The 22,402-nt window shown below is 47.6% G+C and overlaps 1 protein-coding gene across 1 annotated transcript in view; it reads left to right on the forward strand.

Annotated features, from left to right (window-relative positions):
- CSMD2 (CUB and Sushi multiple domains 2) overlaps positions 1 to 22,402 on the forward strand; it is a 587,452-nt gene that overhangs the window by 446,201 nt on the left and 118,849 nt on the right. The window contains exons 28-32 of the mRNA XM_035019158.1: positions 1,044 to 1,182; positions 4,518 to 4,705; positions 18,354 to 18,548; positions 19,454 to 19,570; positions 22,034 to 22,147. Coding sequence (XP_034875049.1) covers positions 1,044 to 1,182; positions 4,518 to 4,705; positions 18,354 to 18,548; positions 19,454 to 19,570; positions 22,034 to 22,147 — 753 coding nt within the window. The remainder of the gene's footprint in view (positions 1 to 1,043; positions 1,183 to 4,517; positions 4,706 to 18,353; positions 18,549 to 19,453; positions 19,571 to 22,033; positions 22,148 to 22,402) is intronic.

The raw sequence follows: 22,402 nt of genomic DNA on the forward strand, positions 1-22,402 counted from the left end.
GACTTCAACCTCCAATGGCGCCCTGTGGGGTTTCTCAGACCACGCTATATTGGTAGTCTCTACCATCTTTCCTGTGGACGACCCCATACACTTTCCAGCCCCCGCTTTACCAGACCCCACAGCTACAGGGCAGTGGCCCAGCCATTTAGGGGAGAACCTGACTCAGGATCTGGGAAGTGCCCCAGCAGGCTCCGGGTAAGCCGCTTGCTGCATCACTAGCCACTTGCCCCCTCCCTGCCCGTTAAAAGGTACGTCCTCAGGGGGGTGGCATGGGGACCACCATGGACGAATGGAGCTCTGTCATATCTCCATCCAAGTGAGGTGCACACGCTGTCTTAGACAAGGTCTTCTGGAAACTTGGAAAGTATCTGCAGCTCCAGGCAGATGCCGAGAACATTGACAGGAAGGAGGCCAGCCGCGCTGGGCAGGTAAACGTGGCTGTGTTCTTCACACCTCCTGATGGTGGGCGCACTGGAACTCGGGATCAACACCCATAAAGCTCACCTGGAAACTGGACGTGAGGCTGTGGAAGGAAACCATGTAGTTCAAATGTCTAAAAGATGAAGGAGTGTCAACTATTTCCAAATATTGACTATTTACCATACGCCAAATGCTTTAACAGACCTCTCCAACATCTTTACTACCATCCCTGAGAGAAATAGTACCTCTTCCTGCAATAGGGAAAGGACGCTGAAGTCCAGAGAGGTTAGGTAAATTCCGTAAGGTCACACGGCCAGGAAGTGGTGGGGCCAGGTAGTTTGGTTTTGTTTCTAATAATTTATCGAGGTGAAATTCACATAACATAAAATTCACCTTTTTAAAATGAATGATTCAGTGGCATTTGTTACATTCACAATGTTATGCAACCACCACCTCTGTTCTAAAACATACCCGTCACTTTGAGGTAAAACCCTGTATCCATTACATCCCACCCTCCTCTTGGCCCCTAGAGTCAGGTTTTCACTCAGGTCTGCCAGACCCAGTACCTCCTCCACTGTGCCTGCCAGCACCCAGGGCTGACCTTTGTCTTCCTCTCTCCCCAGCGCCCTGTGGGGGAGACCTGACGGGACCATCAGGCGTCATTCTGTCGCCAAATTACCCAGAACCTTACCCACCAGGCAAGGAGTGTGACTGGAAAGTGACCGTCTCTCCAGACTACGTCATCGCCCTGGTATTTAACATGTATGTACCTTTCCCCCGGGTGGGAGACGAGGGGCTCAGAGCAACTAGGGGCTTTAGACCGGGGTCTCCAGGTGAGTGCACACAGGTCCGCTGGGAGCGGATGAAGGAGCCCAAAGGAGGGAAACTAGCGTCTAGTGGATGTCTCCTGGTGCCCTGCGCTGTACTCAGCGGCCTCACCCGTGTTATCTTATTTAATCCCTATAATTGATGAAGTGGCTATTATTCTTTCTTTCTACCCTTCTTTCTTTCTATCTTTCGTTCTTTCTTTCTTTCTACCTATCTATCTCTGAAGATGTTGAGATTCAGAAAGCAAGGCCTTGCTGGATCCTTTTCCCACTGCTCCCCTGTGTTTCCCCCCTCTGCTGTCACCGGGCTCCTTCCCTCATGCTCCCTAGTGTGCGAACAGGCTCAGGTTTTTCTCAGGTCCTCCCCCATCCAGCTCCTGCATTGCCTCCTTTATCCCTTTAGAGGCAAACTCTTCAAAAGAATCATCTCTGTTTGTGTCTACTTCCTCGCCCCCTGTTCGCTCTCAGACCACTGATAGCTGGGTTCTGCCTCCGTGGTTCCGCCAGCAGGTCCTCTGATAAAAGACACCAGCGACCTCCTGGTCGCCACGCAAAATGACATTTCCCATGTTTTATCCCGCTGCACCTCTCGATCACTCCCTCCATCCGTACCCTTCTTTTTCTCCTTGGTTTCTGTGAAGTTACTCCCCTCTGGTTCTCCAGCTTCTGTGACTTTACAGCTTCCTCATCATACCCCCCCTTCCTTGGCCAGGCTCTGTCGCCTTTTCTCTTCTCATGCACACTTCCTTCCCAGGCCAGCTCATCTGCTCCAGTGGCTTCACCTTCGTCCCATAAACTGGAGACTCCACACTACCACAGCCCAGACTGCCGTCTGAGCTGCAGGCTCTCCTATCCAATTGTTGGGGGTCTGGTGCCTGCAGGCGCCACAAATGCAGCAGGTACACACCTAAGCCTATGACTCCCTCCCCTCCCCAGAAGAGCTCTCTTCTGACCCCTGGGGAGTGCCGCCATCATGCACCTGCCCTGCTGCTTCCATTAGTGAGCAAGGTGTGGAACCTCTGCTGCCTTAACAAGCCTCACATTTTCCCCTCTTCTCCAGCCTTCCAGCCACTATGTTGGTTGAAACTCTTGTTACTTCCCATCCAAACTACTACCATAGTCTCCTGACTGGTTCCTCTGCCCCCATCTTCCTCCCATGCCAGCCTCTTCTTAAGTTAGCCGTGGAAGTGATCTTGTCATGTGAAAATGCTAAAATAACCACCTCATCTTTCATTGGAACATATGATAACTTGCTACTCAGCAATAAAAAGGAATGAATGACTGATACATGCAACATGGCTGAATCTCAAAAATACCACACTGAGCGAAAGAAAACAGACCCAAAAAAGTCCATAATGTATGATTCCACTTATACGAAATTTTAGGATCAGTGAAATGAATCTATGATGATAAAAATATGTTCAGTGGTGGCTTCTGGGGGTGGTGAAGATTGACTGGGAAGGGGAGCACTTGGGGATGGTGGGAATGTCCTGGGTCTTGCTATGCATGTATCAAAACCCATAGGGTGATACACTTAAGAGCTGATCATTTCATGGGGTATAACTTATACCTCAATTTGAAAACAAACACACAAACAACTCGATCTCTTATTTTAAAATCCTGTCATGGCTTCCTCTTCCCTATAAAGTCAGAACTTTGGTTTTTCAGTCCAAGCAATCTGGCCCCTGCCTACCTCTCCACTCAGTCCCCACCACCCCATCATAACCCCTGAGCTCCAGCCAGACTGAACTGCTCACAGCTTCAAGACTACTCCTTGCCCCTGTGACTTCACCTCTGCTTCTCCCTTCATGGAGACTTCCTTTTCCCTCCTTGTCCAACTACTGGGGGGGTCTCTGCATCTCCCAAAACTTGACACCAGCTTGGCCTCCATGAAAGTTTCATTCCCTCCTCCCCGAGGAACTTTGTGTTGTGATCCCATGTGCCTGTACAGACTTTATACTTTGCTTTGTTGTCTTCACATCCATCGCTTCCTTCAGCCCCATCGCCATCTTGAAGAAGGTGTGGCGTCTGACATATGCCTGTGTCCTGAGCACCTTGCACCATGCCTGGCATATTGAGAGTGCTCAGACGAAATGTGATGACTGAAGGAAGACAGGGACAGACAGAAGGCAGTAGGAAAGTGGTGGAGCCATAAACTGACCAAGACTGACTCCCTCCAAGACACTTCCCTGGTGACTTTTGCAAGAGCAGGTGGTTGGAAGCAGAGTTATAAGAGCAAGAAGACCACACCACCCAGCGGTGGTGGTGTGCCTTTTCAGGTGACCCCAGTGTGAGGGTGCCGTGGAAGGAGGCCAGTATACGTATATCTGGCTCCCCCCACACACACCCCGGATCCCAGGGGCTCCACATTCTTGCCAGTCTTGGCATTTTCCATCATTTTCACTCTAGCTAATCCAGTGGGATCGGTGATATTCAAGGACTCTAATATCCAATTTGCCAATTTTTTAATTCACTTTTTTTCCCACATGAGGGTCAAGATAACTAAGAAAGAGGCATGCTCATGGGCGCCAGGAGCGGGGTGATAGCAGAATCTGTGAAGAGCTGGGAACTGGCGCAGGGATGAGGGGATGGAGCCAGGTTCTTCATGAGATTAGACCCCTCCCTGCCTAGGAATGGCCCCCTGGGTGACTCTTTCCCTCCTGGAAATGGAGGTGCAGAAGAACACAATCTAAAGACCATCGGAGGCAGATAAGAGAGCTCAATATATAGAATTGGCAACTTGTTTTCCCTTCTGTGCAGAGTATAGTGAATACAGACAACAGTACTGTACTATAATCCTCAAACTTGTTAAGAGACTAGATCTTAGTTATTCCAACCACTAGAAAGACGTGATACCTGTGTGCGATGCGATAAAGGAGCTAGTTTTCACCACTGTGGCCATCATATTACAGTATAAAATGTATCCAGTCAACATGTTGCACAACTTAAATTTATACAATATTATATGTCAAATGTATTTCAATTAAAAATATATTTTTTTTTGTTTTTTCCAGAAAGAGGGTGTTGGGTTTTGAGGTCTAGCTTTCTGGGCACTGACTGTAGGGCTGGTCTCCTCTGCCCCCAAGCCTGGCTTATCCATCTCCAGGCCCGACTGGGAGGCCGTCGGGGCTTCCCCCCTCCATCCCACCAGGAAGTTCCAGGAGTTAGGCACCGGTGGGGTGGAGGGCTCACTGTGTGGGAGGCCCCCCTCCCTCGGTTGAGCCTGTTTTGACCTTAGTGGGGTGGGGGCGGGATGTTTTTGTTCCCCAGCTTTAACTTGGAGCCTGGCTATGACTTCCTCCATATCTACGACGGACGGGACTCCCTTAGCCCTCTCATAGGAAGCTTCTATGGCTCCCAGCTCCCAGGCCGCATTGAGAGCAGTAGCAACAGCCTCTTCCTCGCCTTCCGCAGTGACGCGTCCGTGAGCAGTGCGGGCTTCGTCATCGACTACACAGGTAGGGCCCTGGTGGCCGAGAGCCAGCCCGAGCCGGCAGAGGGGTGGGGTCACCGGCAGAGCCCCTGCCCTCCCTGTGGCCCTCCAGGTGGCTTAGCCTTTCCCTCCCATGTGCCCCGGCACTGTCCTCGCACCTCATTTCTATTTCCACATCCCTGCTCCTCTCCTGTCCTTTTCCTGTGAGGGTCAGTCCTTGCAAGCCCAAGCAGAGGGGTCAAAGCAGGCCTCAGCACATTTTTCCTTAAAGGCCCAGAGAGTCCATATTTTCGTCTCGTGAGGCATTCGATCTGTGTCTCAACCACCCAGGGCTACCACTGCCGCCCTCAAGCGGCCCAGGACAAACTATAGAGGAATGGGTATGGCCGTGTTCCCATAAACATCTCCTTACAAACAAACAGGCCTCACTCCCTGCCCGGTCGAGAGCCTAGACCATCAGATTAACGGCGTCCCGGGCTCATGTTTGCCACTTCGCAGCTGTGTGGCCTGGGGCGAGTTACTGAACCTCTCAAACCCTCCATTCCTTCATCATAAAACGATGGTAGATTGATCCCTGCCTCACAGACACGAAGTGAGGATCCGTGACCCTGTGCTTCGGAGCCCTTAGTCCGGCGCCTGGCACATAGCAGGTGCTCCATAATGTTCCAACAGCAAGAGTAAGAGAGGCTCCAGGCTCCCAGCCATTCCGAGTGCTTCTACCCTGTTATTCTCTGTGTGACCTTTTCTTCTTCCCTAATTATCCCGGACACCATCATCCAAATCCTAGCTCCACTTCTTGCTTGATTTGTGCGCTTAGCAAGTTATTATCTCTTGGAACCCATTCCTCCGTCTATAAAGTGGTGGTAATAATAATTATGCTGCAGAAGGTTAAAATTAAAAGATATTTTACACATACATATTATATGTAGGAGTACAATACCCAGTAGGTGCTAAACACTCTACGGATACTCTAGAGATGATTGATTTTGTTTCTGTTGCTCTAACCCAAGTTCACCCGAGCCTCCTCAGCCTGTGTGGACAAATGGGGTCATATTACCCGTTAAAATTAAAAATTTCTGACTCATGTCCCCCACTTGCATAGTGTCGGACCTCAGCAACCTTTTAAAGGGTTCCTTAATTAAATATTTCTGGCAACTGCTGGGAATGTCTCACATACACTCGCAAATAATACCAATCATAACAATAGCTAACGTAGCATCTACCACCTGCCAGCACAGTCCTAAGTACTCCACATCCATCAACACATCGAAATCCTCGAAATTGCCGACCACCTGCCCTTTGCCAGATACAGTTCTAGAAGATACTTAGTGCACAAAGTAGAGAAGGTTTTGCCGTGGTCTTCTCTCCCCGTGGGGCTGGCCTGGGTAGTGTATATTTTGCCATCCTCTCTTCCTCCAGATACCTGCCACTCAATAAACCTCCTGTCCCCAAACCCTACTGCTTACACTGGTATCAGAACAAATAAGGTCACATAGCGTGGAATTCTAAGAGAGGCATGACTTGGGACTTAGGCTCAGCCGTCCCCACTGCCATATTATCATCTTCACTTTTCCTACTGCTCCCCTCTTCCATCACACCCACAGAAGTACCCTGGGTTCCCTGCCCCCACGCCCTTCTGTCGCAGCCTTGCAGAATGGCACCCTGTGTCACACCCACACTCAAGTGGCTGAGCTCGACCGGAAAAAGTCACACAAACGTGGCACTTGAGCCACCACAAGTGATGGCTTTTAGCCCTGGCCAAGCATTAGCAACCACCTTAGCCACCTCCAGCTTGTCCCTGCTGGGGTCTTCTCCCTGGTGGAGATTCCAGAATGTCACCCCAGAGGTCATCCCTCCAGCCCCTTCACAAGAGGACTTCAGCTCATCATCCCTGGATACAGTAAGCTCCTGGGTTCACGGCATCCTGGCCACAGCCACCTCTCCCCAAGTCCCTTCCACTGAAGCCACGGGCCGGAGCCACCCTTACAGGCCCTCTTTCCCAAAGAAGCCCTTTGCACTTTCAGCTATTGGTCCAAGACCGCATCTGCAGGGGTCCCCAGTTCTGAAACACAGCCCCAGGGAATAAGGCCTGCCAGGCAGCCATCTGAGCCAGCCGAGTGGCTGAAGGAGGCCAATTACTGGGGAGAGGGGAGAGGCGATGCCCGCCCATGCCCTCTCCACCACCTTGTTGGCGTCTGTGGTTCAAGCACTAAGATAAATGTGCCTGTTTGGGGCGGGAGGTTCCTGGTGAGGCCTGAAGCATCCTTCCTTCCTTCCTTCCTTCTCAGATGGCACACTCCCTAATATCAGTCATCCCTCTCCTATGGCCCTGGCCTCTGGTCAGGCAGCCCATTTCGTGGGACGCAGGGACCCTCTGCCTTGCCCCCATGGTCTCCTTCTCCCCATCCCAGGATCCCTGGATTCCTGGAATGGGTCTACTCTGCTACTGAATCCCATGGCCTCAATGATATCCCCGCCAATATCCCCTCAATGTCTTTACGGGGTGGCCTTCATCACTTATTAACTGTATGACCTTAAGCAAGTCCCTTACATTCTCTGAGCATCCCTGCCTCACCCAACAAAGAGGAACAGCGCAGTGCATGAAAGAGCTGGTGTGGGGGTAGGAAAGAGGCACAGCCCCCAGCACAGGGCCCAACGCCAGGAGCTACCTGGCACACACTTTGATCCACCTTCTCCATCCGTTGCCTTCTTTCCTGTGAAATGGATATTTCATGTGTTCTGCTCTCGTTTGGAAGAGAGAACAGTTTGGAATCCTCCTCATGGGGCTAGCCCCGTCGAATGCAGTACAGTTTTCTGTTTACTGAAGATATAAAGTGTGAGATGATGTTTTGCACACACATGAGTGTGAAATATTTATAACATGAATATTTGTGGTGTGTGTGTGTGTATATGTGTCCTATTTATGTCTCCGATCCATGGCAAAGAATTGAGACACTGTGCTCCGCGAGTCCATAGAACACCATACATTGAGAGGTAGCCCACTAAGGACCAGCACACGGAGGCAGGTCTGGATCCTTAGGAAGAGAAGAATTGGCCGCATCCATGTAGATGCCATCCTGTGTCCAGAGGCAGAATGCTGTCTTGTCTTTTAGAGAGATCAGGGCTCCTCTAAGGCTGAGTATCTGGGTCTCCTGGGAGCTGTGGCTGGTTTGGGAAGTAAGGGGAGTGACGTAGAGAGATGTTGCCAGACTCCGCTGGGCTTAGTCCAGTGAAAACCACTCTCTGAGGTCGATCCCTCCTCTGACCACAGGCACATAGACCAGGGGCCTTTCCCCACATCCTGCCAAATTCCCAGGTGGGAAACAAAAACCAGGTGGTCGCAGCTGAGTCAGGGGTCATTTAGTTTCAAATCAAGAGACCCACTCAGACCAACTTCAACAAAAAAGGGGGTAATTTATTATAAAAATGCAAAAAAACAACACATGTTCAAACCAACTTGAGACAAAAACTTCCTTATAAGAAAATTAATGGCCAAACTAATTTAAGCTGAAAGGGGTTCTATATCTTAATACACATAGTACACATAATAAAAACTCCCTGTCACTTAACACAAAAAGGGAACATATTTTTAAAATATAAGAGCTCCAGGGCAGGAAGCATAAACTTCCAAGGGACTGAAATCAGGAAGGAAGAATCAAAGGTTGAGATTACCTCCTGTCTCCAGGACCACTTGGTCTCCTCCCTGCTTCTTCCTGAGGATCTGCTACATTCTCCTCTCTCTGCAGATGCATGTTCATTGCTTACCCTAGGACAAGTGTGGCCGTCTCACTCTTGACTCTGAATCACTTCCCAGTCTGGGTCCCAATTCCAGATCCAAAGGACCTTCAGACTGGCCAGGCTTAAGGCAAGCATCCAGTGAACAATGTCATGGAATTAGGCTTTTTCATTAGGGCCAAGGGCAGATCATGCAGTTTTACTCTTTTGTTCACTCAATAAATATTTATTTAGCACCTTCTATATGCCTGACACTGTTATAGGGGCTGAGAACAAAGCAGGAAGCAAAACAAAATTCCTGCCTCCATGGACTTCACATCCTCCTGACAACCAGATGGATAGACATTTCTGCCACCAAAGAGATCTTGGAGGCTCACCTACTTATAAGACAGTAATGGGCGAGTTTGTAGGTGTGTCTCTGTCCAGTTGCTCCTGGAAGGTGGTTGTGGTGTCTGAGTCATTCTAGGCAGGTCTTCTAGATGATTCTGAATGCAATCATGTCATTTGTGGACTTCTATAAGACCATGCTCTGAGGCATTCTCATCTGAATTCAGCCACCTGAGTAGCTTTACCCTTTGCTAGAAGGAAACAGAGGGGATAAGAAGGATCCTGGTTTTTGGATACAGTTACTAAAAGTGACACTCAGAGAGACTTGGTGTCTTTCTCCAAGCCAAAAACATCAGAAGAATGGGTGCATGGTTGGGGGGACTTTTGTTGTCATCTTCCGGCAGGTGAGGTGGTCTCCTCCTGGGCAGGGACAGGCTAGGATGCCCATGCATGAGTGTAGAGACCATTCATTCATTCAACAAATGCTTATTGAGCTCCCACTTCCTGCCATGCCCTCTGCTGAATATGGAGGCTACTGCGGTGAGCACAGTGGTCATGGCCCCCACCCTAAGGTAACATAAAGGTGAGTGAGGGAAACAGACAATACGTAAGTAGACCAACAAGGAGTAAGAAGCAGAAGTTAGGAAAGAGAAAGCTGCTGTGAGAAAGAAAAATGGGGAGTCAACTAGAGAATGGCAGTTGGTGAAGGTGAGGACCTCGCCCAGTGGGTGATATTTAAACAGAGGCCTAAAGGTTGAGAAGAAGCCCGCTGTGCAAGAACGGGGCTGGGCAAGTGTTGCAGACAGAGGGAGTTTGAAGAAGTTCAGAAGAAGAGTTTGAAGTCTGCGTTAGAGAATCTGAAATAACTCAGGAAAGGCCAAGGTCAGCTTCTACCAGAAGGTACTAAAAAGTACCTATTTTCTCTTTCGAGCCCTTGGATGTGACACTATGGGCCAAGGAGTTACAACCAGATTTCCACACCTGCTACCACTACCACCACCCACGACCCACCACTGCCATGGGTCTTTCTTCTGGAAATTCAAAATGGAAACATGTTCATGGTTGCCATTTTAAAAGTAGCACGTGTTTGTTGGAAAAATTCAAACAATATAGAAGCACATAAGACGTACTCTAAAAACGTAACACCTCCCATTACTACCATCCCCTGAAGTACCATTATTAATGGTTTGTTATCTCATTCAAGATATTTTATGTAAATATAAAGTAGTGCAAATTCTATAACAAGGGTTAGCAAACTTTTTCTGTAAGGGACCAATCAATAAATAGTTAGGGTTGGCCGGCCAGACGATCTCTGTTACATCTGCTCAGCATTGCTGTTGTAATGCTAAAACAGCCATGGGCAGTATTTAAAAATATAGGCATGGCTGTGTTCCAACAAAACTTTATTAAAACTTTATACAAAGACAGGCAGTGAGACTGTGGGCTATAGTTTGCTGATCTCTGTTCTATGCGAATAGAGATCACACCATATGTATTAATCTGTCATAGGGGTTTGTTTTTACTTTGTTTTGGTTTTTGTCTGATGATAGATCTTGGTCATCTTTCCATATCGGTATTCAAAGACTTCTGCAATTCTTTTTGAAGCCTGCTTGTATTTTGGTGGATGGCTGTAATCCAGCCTTTTTAACCAGTTCCTTACTGGTTGGGTGTGCAGATTGCTATTTTCGGTGTCTTGCTATTACAATGTTTAGAAATGTTCCTTATATATTAGGACAAAAAGAAGTTGGTTATTTTACTGCCCCTGTTTTGGAGGGCTTGGTTTTTATTTATTATTATCCCAGTGATGTTTCAGTCATTATAGTTTTATCATTCGCAGCCGAGCTCTGGTCTGGCTGACTAAAGACCTGATTTTGGTCTTAATTCTACTTCTTACCAGCTGAATGGCTTGGGAAACTCATTTAGCCTCTCTGATCACCACATTTCTCATCTGTAACCTGAACAGGAGCACACCTGGCCCTGTCTGCTGCAGGGGCCATCGTGAGGCACAAATGAGATAACAGATTGGAAGGTACTTTGAAAATCATAACGTGATACTCCTCTGTAAGGGGCTATCATCATTATCATTACCCTTGTCATTTTCATTAATATGATAATGCTTGGAATGATGAGCTCTTCTTGCTCTGACATGTGAGTAACTATAAAATACAGTCTGTAGTTGGAATCGCTGATGTGATGGTGGATTTGCCAAGCCCTGAGGTGTTCAGGCAAACAATCAGCATTCATTTATTAAGTAGCCATTATATGCCAAACAGAGCCAGCTCTAATACCAGGTTCTGTGCTAATTGCCAGGGTTATGAAGAGAATAGGTGATGGTCCCTGTCCTTTAGGAGTCCAGAATCCACTGGAAAGAAATACACTCATCCATCCTATGAAGATAATGCCACACGTGCTATTATTCAGGAAATAAAAACAGAATTCTGCCAGACAGGAGGCAAAGTTCAGGAAACTTGCTCAAGAGAAAGTGGCATTAAAAAGTGTAGGAGTTTTTGCCATATGGGGACAGGAAGAAAGGGCTTTCTGACAGTGTAAAGTTCTGGGACAGATGTGCCCAGCTGTTACCCAAAAGACAGCTTTTTACATGAGGTAGACGTTTATCCTCCTTCCTGTAAAAGAAATCTAGAGATTGTCATCCAGAGATGATGAGGTCACCCCCAACCCCATCCCTGCTCCTCTTGTCTTTCTGCTATACCATGCTAAGACATGGCTCCCATCATCATGGGATCCAATCTAGATAATCTAACAGCTAGGGTAACTGAGACAGAAGAGAGAATAAGCGATCTGGAAGACAGTATAGTAGATAAAAAGGGAAAAGAGGAGGCCAGGGAAAAACAACTCAGAATCCATGAAAATAGAATCAGAGAAATAAGTGACACCATGAGGCGTCCCAATGTCAGAATCATTGGAATCCCGGAGGGTGTGGAGAGAGAGAGAGGGCTAGAAGATGTATTTGAGCAAATTGTAGCTGAGAACTTCCCTAATCTGGGGAATGAAACAAACATTCGAGTCCTAGAGGCAGAGAGGACTCCTCCTAAGATCAAGGAAAACAGGCCAACACCCCGGCATGTAATAGTAAAACTTGCAAATCTTAGAACCAAGGAAACCATCTTAAGGGCAGTTAGGGGGAAGAGATTCCTTACGTACAGAGGGAGGAACATCAGAATAATGTCAGACCTATCCACAGAGACCTGGCAAGCCAGAAAGGCCTGGCAAGACATACTCAGGATACTAAATGAGAAGAACATGCAGCCAAGAATACTTTATCTGGCAAGGCTTTCATTTAGAATGGATGGAGAGATGCAGAGCTTCCACGACCGGCAGAAGTTGAAAGAATATGTGACCACTAAGCCGGCCCTGCAAGAAATATTAAGGGGGGTTCTATAAAAGGAGAAAGACCCCAAGAGTGATCTACAACAGAAATTTACAGGGACAATCTATAAAAACAACGTCTTCACAGGCAACATGATGACAATTAATTCATATCTTTCAATACTCACTCTTAACGTGAATGGCCTAAACGCTCCCATAAAACGGCACAGGGTTGCAGATTGGATAAAAAGACAGGACCCATCCATATGCTGTCTACAAGAGACTCATTTTGAACCTAAAGATACATCCAGACTGAAAGTGAAGGGATGGAGATCTATCTTCCATGCCAGCGGACCTCAAAAGAAAGCTGGGGTAGCAATTCTTATATCAGACAAATTAGATTTTAAACTAAAGTCTGTAATAAGAGACACAGAAGGACACTATATCATTCTTAAAGGGTTTATCCAACAAGAAGATCTAACAATTGTAAATATCTATGCCCCCAACATGGGAGCAGCCATCTACATAAGCCAACTGTTAACCAAAATAAAGAGTCATATTGATAACAATACGTTAATTGTAGGAGACCTCAATACTCCACTCTCAGCAATGGACAGATCATCTAAGCAGAAAATCAACAAGGAAACAAGAGCTTTGAATGATACATTGGACCAGATGGACCTCATAGATATTTACAGAACATTCCACCCTAAAACAACAGAATACTCATTCTTCTCGAGCGCACATGGAACTTTCTCCAGAATAGACCATATACTGGGTCACAAATCAGGTCTCAACCGATACCAAAAGATTGAGATTATTCCATGCATATTCTCAGACCACAATGCTCTAAAACTGGAACTCAATCACAAGAAAAAATTTGGCAGAAATTCAAAGACTTGGAAGCTAAAGACCACTCTGCTCAAGAATGTTTGGGTCAACCAAGAAATCAAAGAAGAACTTAAACAATTCATGGAAACCAATGAGAACGAAAACACATCGGTCCAAAACCTATGGGATACTGCAAAGGCGGTCCTAAGGGGGAAATACATAGTCATCCAAGCCTCACTCAAAAAAAATAGAAAAACCCGAATTCACCAACTAACTCTACACCTTAAAGAACTAGAGAAAAAGCAACAAACAACGCCTAAGCCACGCATTAGAAGAGAAATAATTAAAATTAGAGCAGAAATCAATGAATTAGAAACCAGAAACACAGTAGATCAGATCAATGAAACTAGAAGTTGGTTCTTTGAAAGAATTAATAAGATTGATAAACCACTGGCCAGACTTATCCAAAAGAAGAGAGAACGGACCCAAATTAATAAAATTATGAATGAAAGGGGAGAGATCACGACCAACACCAAGGAAATAGAAACAATTATTAGAAATTATTATCAACAACTATATGCCAATAAACTGAGCAATCTAGATGAAATGGAGGCCTTCCTGGAAACCTATAAGCTGCCAAGACTGAAACAGGAAGAAATTGACAACCTGAATAGGCCAATAACCAGTAACGAGATTGAAGCAGTGATCAAAAACCTCCCAAGAAACAAGAGTCCAGGGCCTGATGGATTCCCTGGGGAATTCTACCAAACATTCAAAGAAGAAATAATACCTATTCTACTGAAGCTGTTTCAAAAAATAGAAACAGAAGGAAAACTTCCAAACTCATTCTATGAGGCCAGCATTACCTTAATCCCCAAACCAGGCAAAGACCCCATCAAAAAGGAGAATTTCAGACCGATATCCCTGATGAATATGGATTCCAAAATCCTCAACAAAATCCTAGCTAATAGGATCCAACAATACATTAAAAGGATCATCCACCACGACCAAGTGGGATTTATCCCCGGGATGCAAGGGTGGTTCAACATTCGCAAATCAATCAATGTGATAGAACACGTTAATAAAAGGAGGGAGAAGAACCATATGGTCCTCTCAATTGATGCAGAAAAAGCATTTGACAAAATACAACATCCTTTCCTGATTAAAACTCTTCAGAGTATAGGGATAGAGGGAACATTCCTCAAGTTCATAAAATCCATCTATGAAAAACCCACAGCGAATATCATCCTCAATGGGGAAAAGCTGAGAGCCTTTCCCTTAAGATCAGGAACACGTCAAGGGTGCCCACTCTCACCACTGTTGTTCAACATAGTACTAGAAGTCCTAGCAACAGCAATCAGACAACAAAAAGAAATAAAAGGTATTCAAATTGGCAAAGAAGAAGTCGAACTCTCTTTCGCAGACGACATGATACTTTATGTGGAAAACCCAAAAGACTCCACCCCCAAATTACTAGAACTCATCCAGCAATTCAGGAATGTGGCAGGATACAAAATCAATGCACAGAAATCAGTTGCTTTCTTACACACTAACAACGCAACTGTTGAAAGAAAAATTAAAGAAACGATTCCATTTACAATAGCACCAAAAACCATAAGATACCTCGGAATAAACCTAACCGAAGAGGTAAAGGATCTATACTCTAGGAACTACAAAACACTCATGAAAGAAATTGAAGAAGACACAAAAAGATGGAAAAATATTCCATGCTCATGGATCGGAAGAATAAACATTGTTAAAATGTCTATGCTACCCAGAGCAATCTATACCTTCAATGCCATCCCGATCAAAATTCCAATGACATTTTTCAAAGTGCTGGAACAAACAATCCTAAAATTTGTATGGAATCAGAAAAGACCCCAAATCGCCAAGGAGATGTTGAAAAAGAAAAAGCTGGGGGCATCACGTTGCCCGATTTCAAGCTATATTACAAAGCAGTGATCACCAAGACAGCATGGTACTGGCACAAAAACAGACAAAAGACCAACAGAACAGAATAGAGAACCCAGATATGGACCCTCAACTCTATGCTCAAATAATCTTTGACAAAGCAGGAAAAAACATGCAATGGAAAAAAGACAGTCTCTTCAATAAATGGTGCTGGGAAAATTGGACAGCCACATGCAGAAGAATGAAACTCGACCATTCTCTAACACCACTCACAAAGATAAACTCAAAGTGGATGAAAGACCTCAATGTGAGACAGGAATCCATCAAAATTCTAGAGGAGAACATAGGCAGTAACCTCTTTGACATTGGCCACAGCAACTTCTTTCAAGAGACATCTCTAAAAGCTAGTGAAACAAAAGCAAAAATGAACTTTTGGGACTTCATCAAGATAAAAAGCTTCTGCACAGCAAAGGAAACAGTCAACAAAACAAAGAGGCAATCCACAGAATGGGAGAAGATATTTGCAAATGACACTACAGATAAAGGGCTGGTATCCAAAATCTATAAAGAACTTCTCAAACTCAACACCCAAAAAACAAATAATCAAGTCAAAAAGTGGGCAGAAGAGATGAACAGACACTTCTCTGAAGAAGACATGCAAATGGCTAACAGACACATGAAAAAATGTTCATCATCATTAGCCATCAGGGAAATCCAAATCAAAACCACACTGAGACACCACCTCACACCAGTTAGAATGGCAAAAATGGACAGGGAAAGAAACAACAAATGTTGGAGAGGTTGTGGAGAAAGGGGAACCCTCTTACACTGTTGGTAGGAATGCAAGTTGGTACAGCCACTTTGGAAAACAGTGTGGAGGTTCCTCAAAAATTTAAAAATAGAGCTACCCTATGACCCAGCAATTGCACTACTGGGTATTTACCCCAAAGACACAGATGTAGTGAAAAGAAGGGCCATATGCACCCCAATGTTCTAGCAGCAATGTCCGCAATAGCCAAACTGTGGAAAGAGCTGAGATGCCCTTCAACAGATGAATGGATAAAGAAGATGTGGTCCATATATACAATGGAATATTACTCAGCCATCAGAAAAGTGAATACCCAACTTTTACATCAACATGGATGGGACTGGAGGAGATTATGCTAAGTGAAATAAGTCAAGCAGAGAAAGTCAATTATCATATGGTTTCACTTATTTGTGGAACATAAGGAATAACATGGAGAACATTAAGAGAAGGAAGGGAAAAATGGGCGGGGGGAATCAGAGGGAGAGATGAACCATGAGAGACTATGTACCTGAGAAACAAACAGGGTTTTAGAGGGGAAGGGGGAGGGGGGATTGGTTAGCCCGGTGATGGGTGTTAAGGAGGGCACATACTGCATGGAGCACTGGGTGTTATACGAAAACAATGGATCATGGATCACTACATCAAAAACTAATAATGTATTGTATGGTGACTAACATAACATAATAAAATTTAAAAAAAAAAGAAGAAAAAAACTGGGTAAATATATAGTACATGAGATAATATTGTTGCCAGTGCAGAGAAACAAAGCAGAAAAAGGTGACTGGGAGTGCTGGGGAGAGGAATATCAGAAATTTAAATAGCTGGTCAAGGAAGTGTCTCTAAGAAAGAGACACTGTTAAATCCTGAAAGAGATGAGAGAGAGAGCCATGCATATAGAGGAACATTCCATGCACAGAGGCCAATGTGGTTGGAGCAAAGTTAGCAAAGGAATGATAGGAGTTGAGATCAAGATCGTAGAGGGGTAGGGACTGGGGATAGAAGGTGCAGGGCCTGTAGGCCTGTAAGGATTTGGGCTTTTACTCTGAGACAGGAGACTCTCTGACTTGACTGTGTTTATATCTCTTTGGCCAGATGTAGCTGCTTAGAAGCTGGAAGGTATGGATTTTAGCTGGTGCCTTGGTACTCTGGATAAAATCTGGTTTCTATTATTTAAGGATGAAGAGGGGAAATAGTTATTGGGGGCCACAGCTAGTTCTGCTCCTTATGAGCTATGTCAACTTAGTCCTAAGTTACCTAATTTCTTGGAACATCAAATTAGGTTTGACCTGCTGTCATTTGTAAAAAGAACAGATGAAATATACGATGGTGACAGTTCCCTGTGTCTCTGTTATTCTCAGATGGGTCACCCAATGGCCAGTTGTATTCTGGCCAGAGCCAATGGGCTTCAGGAGAAGACAGATTTGATGAGGGGGTGAAGGCGACACACCACAGAGCACACAAGGAAACCACTGAGGGGTCTTCTGCTAGATGAGGGACCATTTTCTGGGTCCCACCTGAATTTAAATGCAATAGCATATCCAGGACTACTCCACCCTTAGCTATAGACATAGACAAAGAGCAGGGCCATCATAAGGGCTCCAATGCAAGAGTGGCCAGACTTGGCAGGACCATGGACTCTCAGAGCCCATCCCATCAGTCACTGGGCTGACTGGCAGCTGAGCAACACCCACCCCCCAAACAGCAGCTGCCTCAGATGGGCAGCCCAAAAGATGCCCAGGTGACAAGGACAGCCTCAGCAAAATTCCTTGGCTATTCATCCCTGAACTCTGATCCCTTCTGTTCTGGCTCTTTCTGCCTTAAATCCGCTGTTTGAACTTCTGAGTCCTCCTGCAAGGGCTGCCGGCACCTTTTTGTGAGCCCTGATCTCCAGACCTCCCTGTAGTGTAGCCTCCAGGAGTCCAATGGAACCCTGATACCCAGTGGCATGTCCCTGACCCTGCCCAGCCATGGCGACACCAGTGGTCTTTGGACAAGGAGGATGAGGAAAAGCAGCAATGGATGCAAGTGAACATTGGCTCTCAGAGCTGCTCAGGATTTCCAGATAATGGTGAGGGAGGCTGCAGAGTGCCCTTCTCCAGAGATGTGGGGCCCCAACTAGTGCTCTCAGTTGCTCAGGCAGCACCAAGTTCGCTCTCGTCCAGCACAGAGGGACAGAGTGGATGCCTGTTAGGTACCTTATGGGATGCCTAATTGGGAAGACATATATGCAATGAAAATCAAGTGGAAAAATACTACTGTTTTAATAAACTAGCAAGCACCCAATAGCCCAGTGCACAGTCCTGGAAAACTGTTTAACCCTAGAAAGTCCAGAGCTTGAAGTGGGGTTTCACAGTTCCTTCCTAAATCTAAGTATTGGTACCCATGCCCTCAGAAGTACCTGCCAGGTATGGATATGACAGCAGGCAGCCTCCCTTGGAGAGGAGTGAGTCAAGGCATGACAAAGGGCCCCCAACATTTAGCTGCTACTTGCTCCTTTGTGGGTCAGGGCAAGAATGTGGGAGAAGAAGGAAAATTTCATCCTCCAAGATGACCTCCAACCCTAGACTTACAGAAGTTTTCAGACCTGAAGGGAGCAGGACCACCAGTCCCAAATCCCCATATGCTCTGTGGCTAATTCGAGTCAAGGTCTTCTCTTGGGTGCTGCACCATGGACTGGAGCCACTAATGAGTCCTCTGCGTGTGTGGTGTGTGTCTGTGTGTTTCTTTTTTCCAGAAAACCCACGGGAGTCATGTTTTGATCCTGGTTCCATCAAGAATGGCACACGAGTGGGGTCCGACCTGAAGCTGGGCTCCTCCATCACCTACTACTGCCACGGGGGCTATGAGGTTGAGGGTGCCTCTACCCTCAGCTGTGTCCTGGGGCCTGATGGGAAGCCCGCATGGAACAACCCCCGACCAGTGTGCACAGGTGACGGAGCAGGGACAGGAAGGGGCAGAAGGGAGTGAGGGCATGCCAGCAGCGGAGGGGGCTATTGGCTGGGGGGAGGGACATGGCCCTCCGAGCAGGCTCCTTGTGTTCACTGTGAATGAGAGAGGCTGGAAATTCACCAGGTGTACTGTCCCTATCAACGTGTCCTCGCTCTCAGATCACATAGTGTTCCTAGCCCCACTCAGAGGTCCTCCACAGGGGCCTCCACACATGCCGCCAGCTCGTATGAGGGAGATGGGAGTTTTAAGGTGACCTGGGCTTATTCCTGAGCCTAGGAAGTCACTGAGAGGTCAGGTTTGTAAAACTAAGGCCAGCGGGGTCTGGCTCAGCCACAGGGCCCTGGCAAGAGGCATGGGATAGAGTGTCAGAACTTCAAGAGCATGGTGGCCATCCAAGTTGGAAAGCAAGGAGGCCCCTTTTCCCAGGGGAGAGGGGCTGGCTCTCCAGGCCACCCCTTGTGGAACTGGGCACCTTGGATGGGAACAGGTGGCTGGGTTGCATGGGCCAGCCGCTCCCAGTGGGGCTACTCTGGGACTTTCAGCTCTCTACTCATGCGACACTAACTGCCTCAGGGAGACTTCAGCCATGGGGCAGAAGATCATTCCTAGGCCCCTGTGCCTCTAGGGATGGATGCTAGTGTTATTAGTTAGAGGGCAAGATCTGACCTGTGGCCTGGAGGGCCTTGGGTGGCATCAGGGTGGGTTTCGGGCCACATGCCAGCCCAGGGATGTCCTCAGAACTCCCCTCCTCCACGCTAGTGGCTGCAAACCTCAGGGCAGCCCCACCAGGGCCAGTGGTTCAGGCTGGGGGTGGGCAGAACAGAGGATGACTGTTGATGAGAGGTCTACAAGGTCACCCGGCCCTCTCTGTGATTTCTCTTTCAGCCCCCTGTGGGGGACAGTATATGGGTTCAGATGGAGTGGTCTTGTCCCCCAACTACCCCCAGAATTACACCAGTGGACAGATCTGCCTCTATTTTGTCACCGTGCCCAAGGACTATGGTATGGAGGTGTTGCATGTTTGTATGTTTTCTGACCTCTTCCAGGGCCTCTGGCCCTTCTCAGTTGTGTCCCAATCCCACTCTCAGTTGTATGCACTCCCATTGTAGGAACAGGCAGTCTCCTATACAGGACACCTGGGGGCAGATGCCATGAAGTGGAAGTAGGATACACTGTAGGCACGCTCCTGACACATGTGGGAGGAGGGGCCCTGGTGAGGCCAGCAGAATCAGGGGATGCAGCTGGGGAGGAACTAGCCAGGACAGAGGGAAGGTCAGGACACCGGAGGCTAGCCAGCACAGCCTAAGTCTCAATAGAGGGGCTGCAGTTCCAGGCTGATTGGGAGCCCAAGAGAGGGCAGCCAAAAGGCAGGAAGAAGGAAGGAGTGGGACAGAGCTGGGAACCACCATGTTCCAATATTCCATCTGAGACTGGGTGCCTGGTCCAGCACCTATAGGTAGGGCCAACAAGAAAAGTGAGGAGCAGGCCAATGTCCTGAGACAGCAGAAAAACCTCCAGATTCTAAGAGATGCAGCCAAGAAGAAGCCAGGCTTGTCACCTGATTGGCAGTAGGGACATCAAGGAGTCCTGTCATCCCTGGAGGATTCAGGAAGTTCTAAGGGCAACCAGGCTGGTTGTACCTAGGCAATCAATCAGGTGACCCACCTGGATGCTTTCTCCCTGGATCTCCTCTTTGTAGGACGAGTAACAACTATTTCTAAGCAGGATTGGTGTTGGGTGGGGTAAAGGGCATTGATACATCCTGACCATCTAGGAGAGGGACGGATGGGGCAGCCTGCAGAGAGCTGGCCGCTGATTTCTGAGATAGAATGGCATGCGTGTAGGGCAAGGCCTGATGTCACCAAACATTTATGAAGCATCTCTCAGGGACCACGCACTCTGCCGCAGACATGAGCTTGACATGCTCCCTGCCCTCTGTAAACTCCCACTCTCATCTTAACCTACAGCTCCAGCCATCTTGAACCACTCCCACACCAGCCCCTGTACACTTAGGTGTGTGGGCACATGCTCCCCAACCTACTTAAGTAGCAGGAGTTTTTGACCTGCAGGGTCACCGTTAGCAAAGTCCTAAAAGGTTGTCCAATCCAATCTGCCACACAGAGGAGAATCCTCGATAAGTGGTGTGCAGTTTGTGCTTGGATTCCTCCCATAATAAAGAGCTGGGGCCTTTAAAAGAACCAACCCCAAGGCTGGTCAGTTTCATTGGGCTGAAACCTGCAAGCAGAGAGCTGGTTGGAGGAAGGGCAGTGATCTGTCCCAAGTATCTTCTCTTTGCCAAGGATGCTGAACCCCGGGATTAGGGGCAGATTTTTGCCTCTGGGTCTGCAGTATTTGTCCTCCAGCTCAAGTCTCAGCTCTGACATCCTCTTCCAATGATCTTCCTTTGATCCCCTACCTAAAGTGACCTGCCTCATCCATGGTTTTTCCATTTCCTCCAGGGCTTAATTTTAACACTATCTGAAATTATCTTGCTTATCTCTTTGCTTAAGTGGGGTGTTTTTCCCCCTTTATTGACTTACGAATCAGAGGGGCTTTCCTCAGCCACCCCGTCTCTGCCAGTCACTGCTGGAGGGGCTGTGTCTCTGACCCCACGGCGGGCACAGCTCCAGTTCAGCTATCTGCAAGACCTTGGTTCAGTCTGCCTGCACCAGCCTCCCAGTTTGCCAGGTGCATCTGAGGGCAAGAACCGGGGGAGGAGAGAAAGGAGCAGAGGCCAGAGGGGTGGGAGGAGGAGCTGGAGGGAGAGCACATTTTGGAGCCCTGAAAATGGGTGCTGAGTTAGGTGAACAGGATAGGAAACATTCCTGCTTTCACAGGGTGTGCACTCTAGTGGGTACCTGGCACACAGTAGGTGCTTAATAAATGCCATTTTGCCTCTTCCTTTGGCTTGGCCAGAGGGAAATGAGCTAAAGATGTTTGCCCATTCCTTAGACACTTGCTCCTTCCGCAGGAGCAGCTGCTACTCACCACCCTTCTTCCTCTTAACTGTGGGGGATCTTGTATCAGAGCTATCCTGGTCAGCTGAATTTTTGAAGAAAAAATAAAGGAAAATACAGGGTCCTGAGATCACATGGAAAACGGGGGATGTTGCCAAAAGCCCTCCCATGTCCATGAGTAGCTGCTGCAGCTGCTATCTGAGAAAGGAATAGGCTTAGCTCAGCTCCACTTCCACCAACCCCGACCACTGAGTTCAGTCTTCAATGTTACCTTGACCGGTGAGGGAGACTGCCGGCCAGCCCTCTCCACCTCCCCACAACCCTGTGCCTGGTCTCTGGCCAGTGTGCTGATCAGCCGGTAGAAAGCCTCAGCAAGCAGTTAGCCCCAGGAACCAACAACTTCCTCCAAGGCTTCCCTGCTTCCAGCCTGCAGCCCCCACACCTCCAGCCCTTGCCCCCAGCATGGCGGCCGATATTCCATGCTGAGATCTCCATGTCTCCTCCACAGTGGTGTTTGGGCAGTTCGCCTTCTTCCACACGGCCCTCAACGACGTGGTAGAGGTGCATGATGGCCACAGCCAGCACTCCCGGCTCCTCAGCTCCCTCTCGGGCTCCCACACAGGTACCCAGGGCTCAGCCGGCATTGGGAATGGTGGGGGGCTGAGGGTATGGTGGGCCAGCTGAAAAGAAAGAGGCCCTATAAGCCTGGCCACAGGTGGAATCACACAGTTTTGTGTCTGTCTGCGCTGGTGCTGTCTCTGCAACGCAACAGTCAGCTCCTGGGAGCCCAGACAGAGAAGGGGGCTTCAGAAGCTACCTTCACCACAAGCTGTAGCTACACACCGCTGCCCCCAAGTGGTGTAATATTCCCCTGTTG

The sequence above is a fragment of the Mirounga leonina genome, unplaced genomic scaffold (assembly GCF_011800145.1).
Source record: "Mirounga leonina isolate KUSES-001 unplaced genomic scaffold, KU_Mleo_1.0 Mir_173, whole genome shotgun sequence".
Taxonomy (NCBI): Eukaryota; Metazoa; Chordata; class Mammalia; order Carnivora; family Phocidae; genus Mirounga; species Mirounga leonina.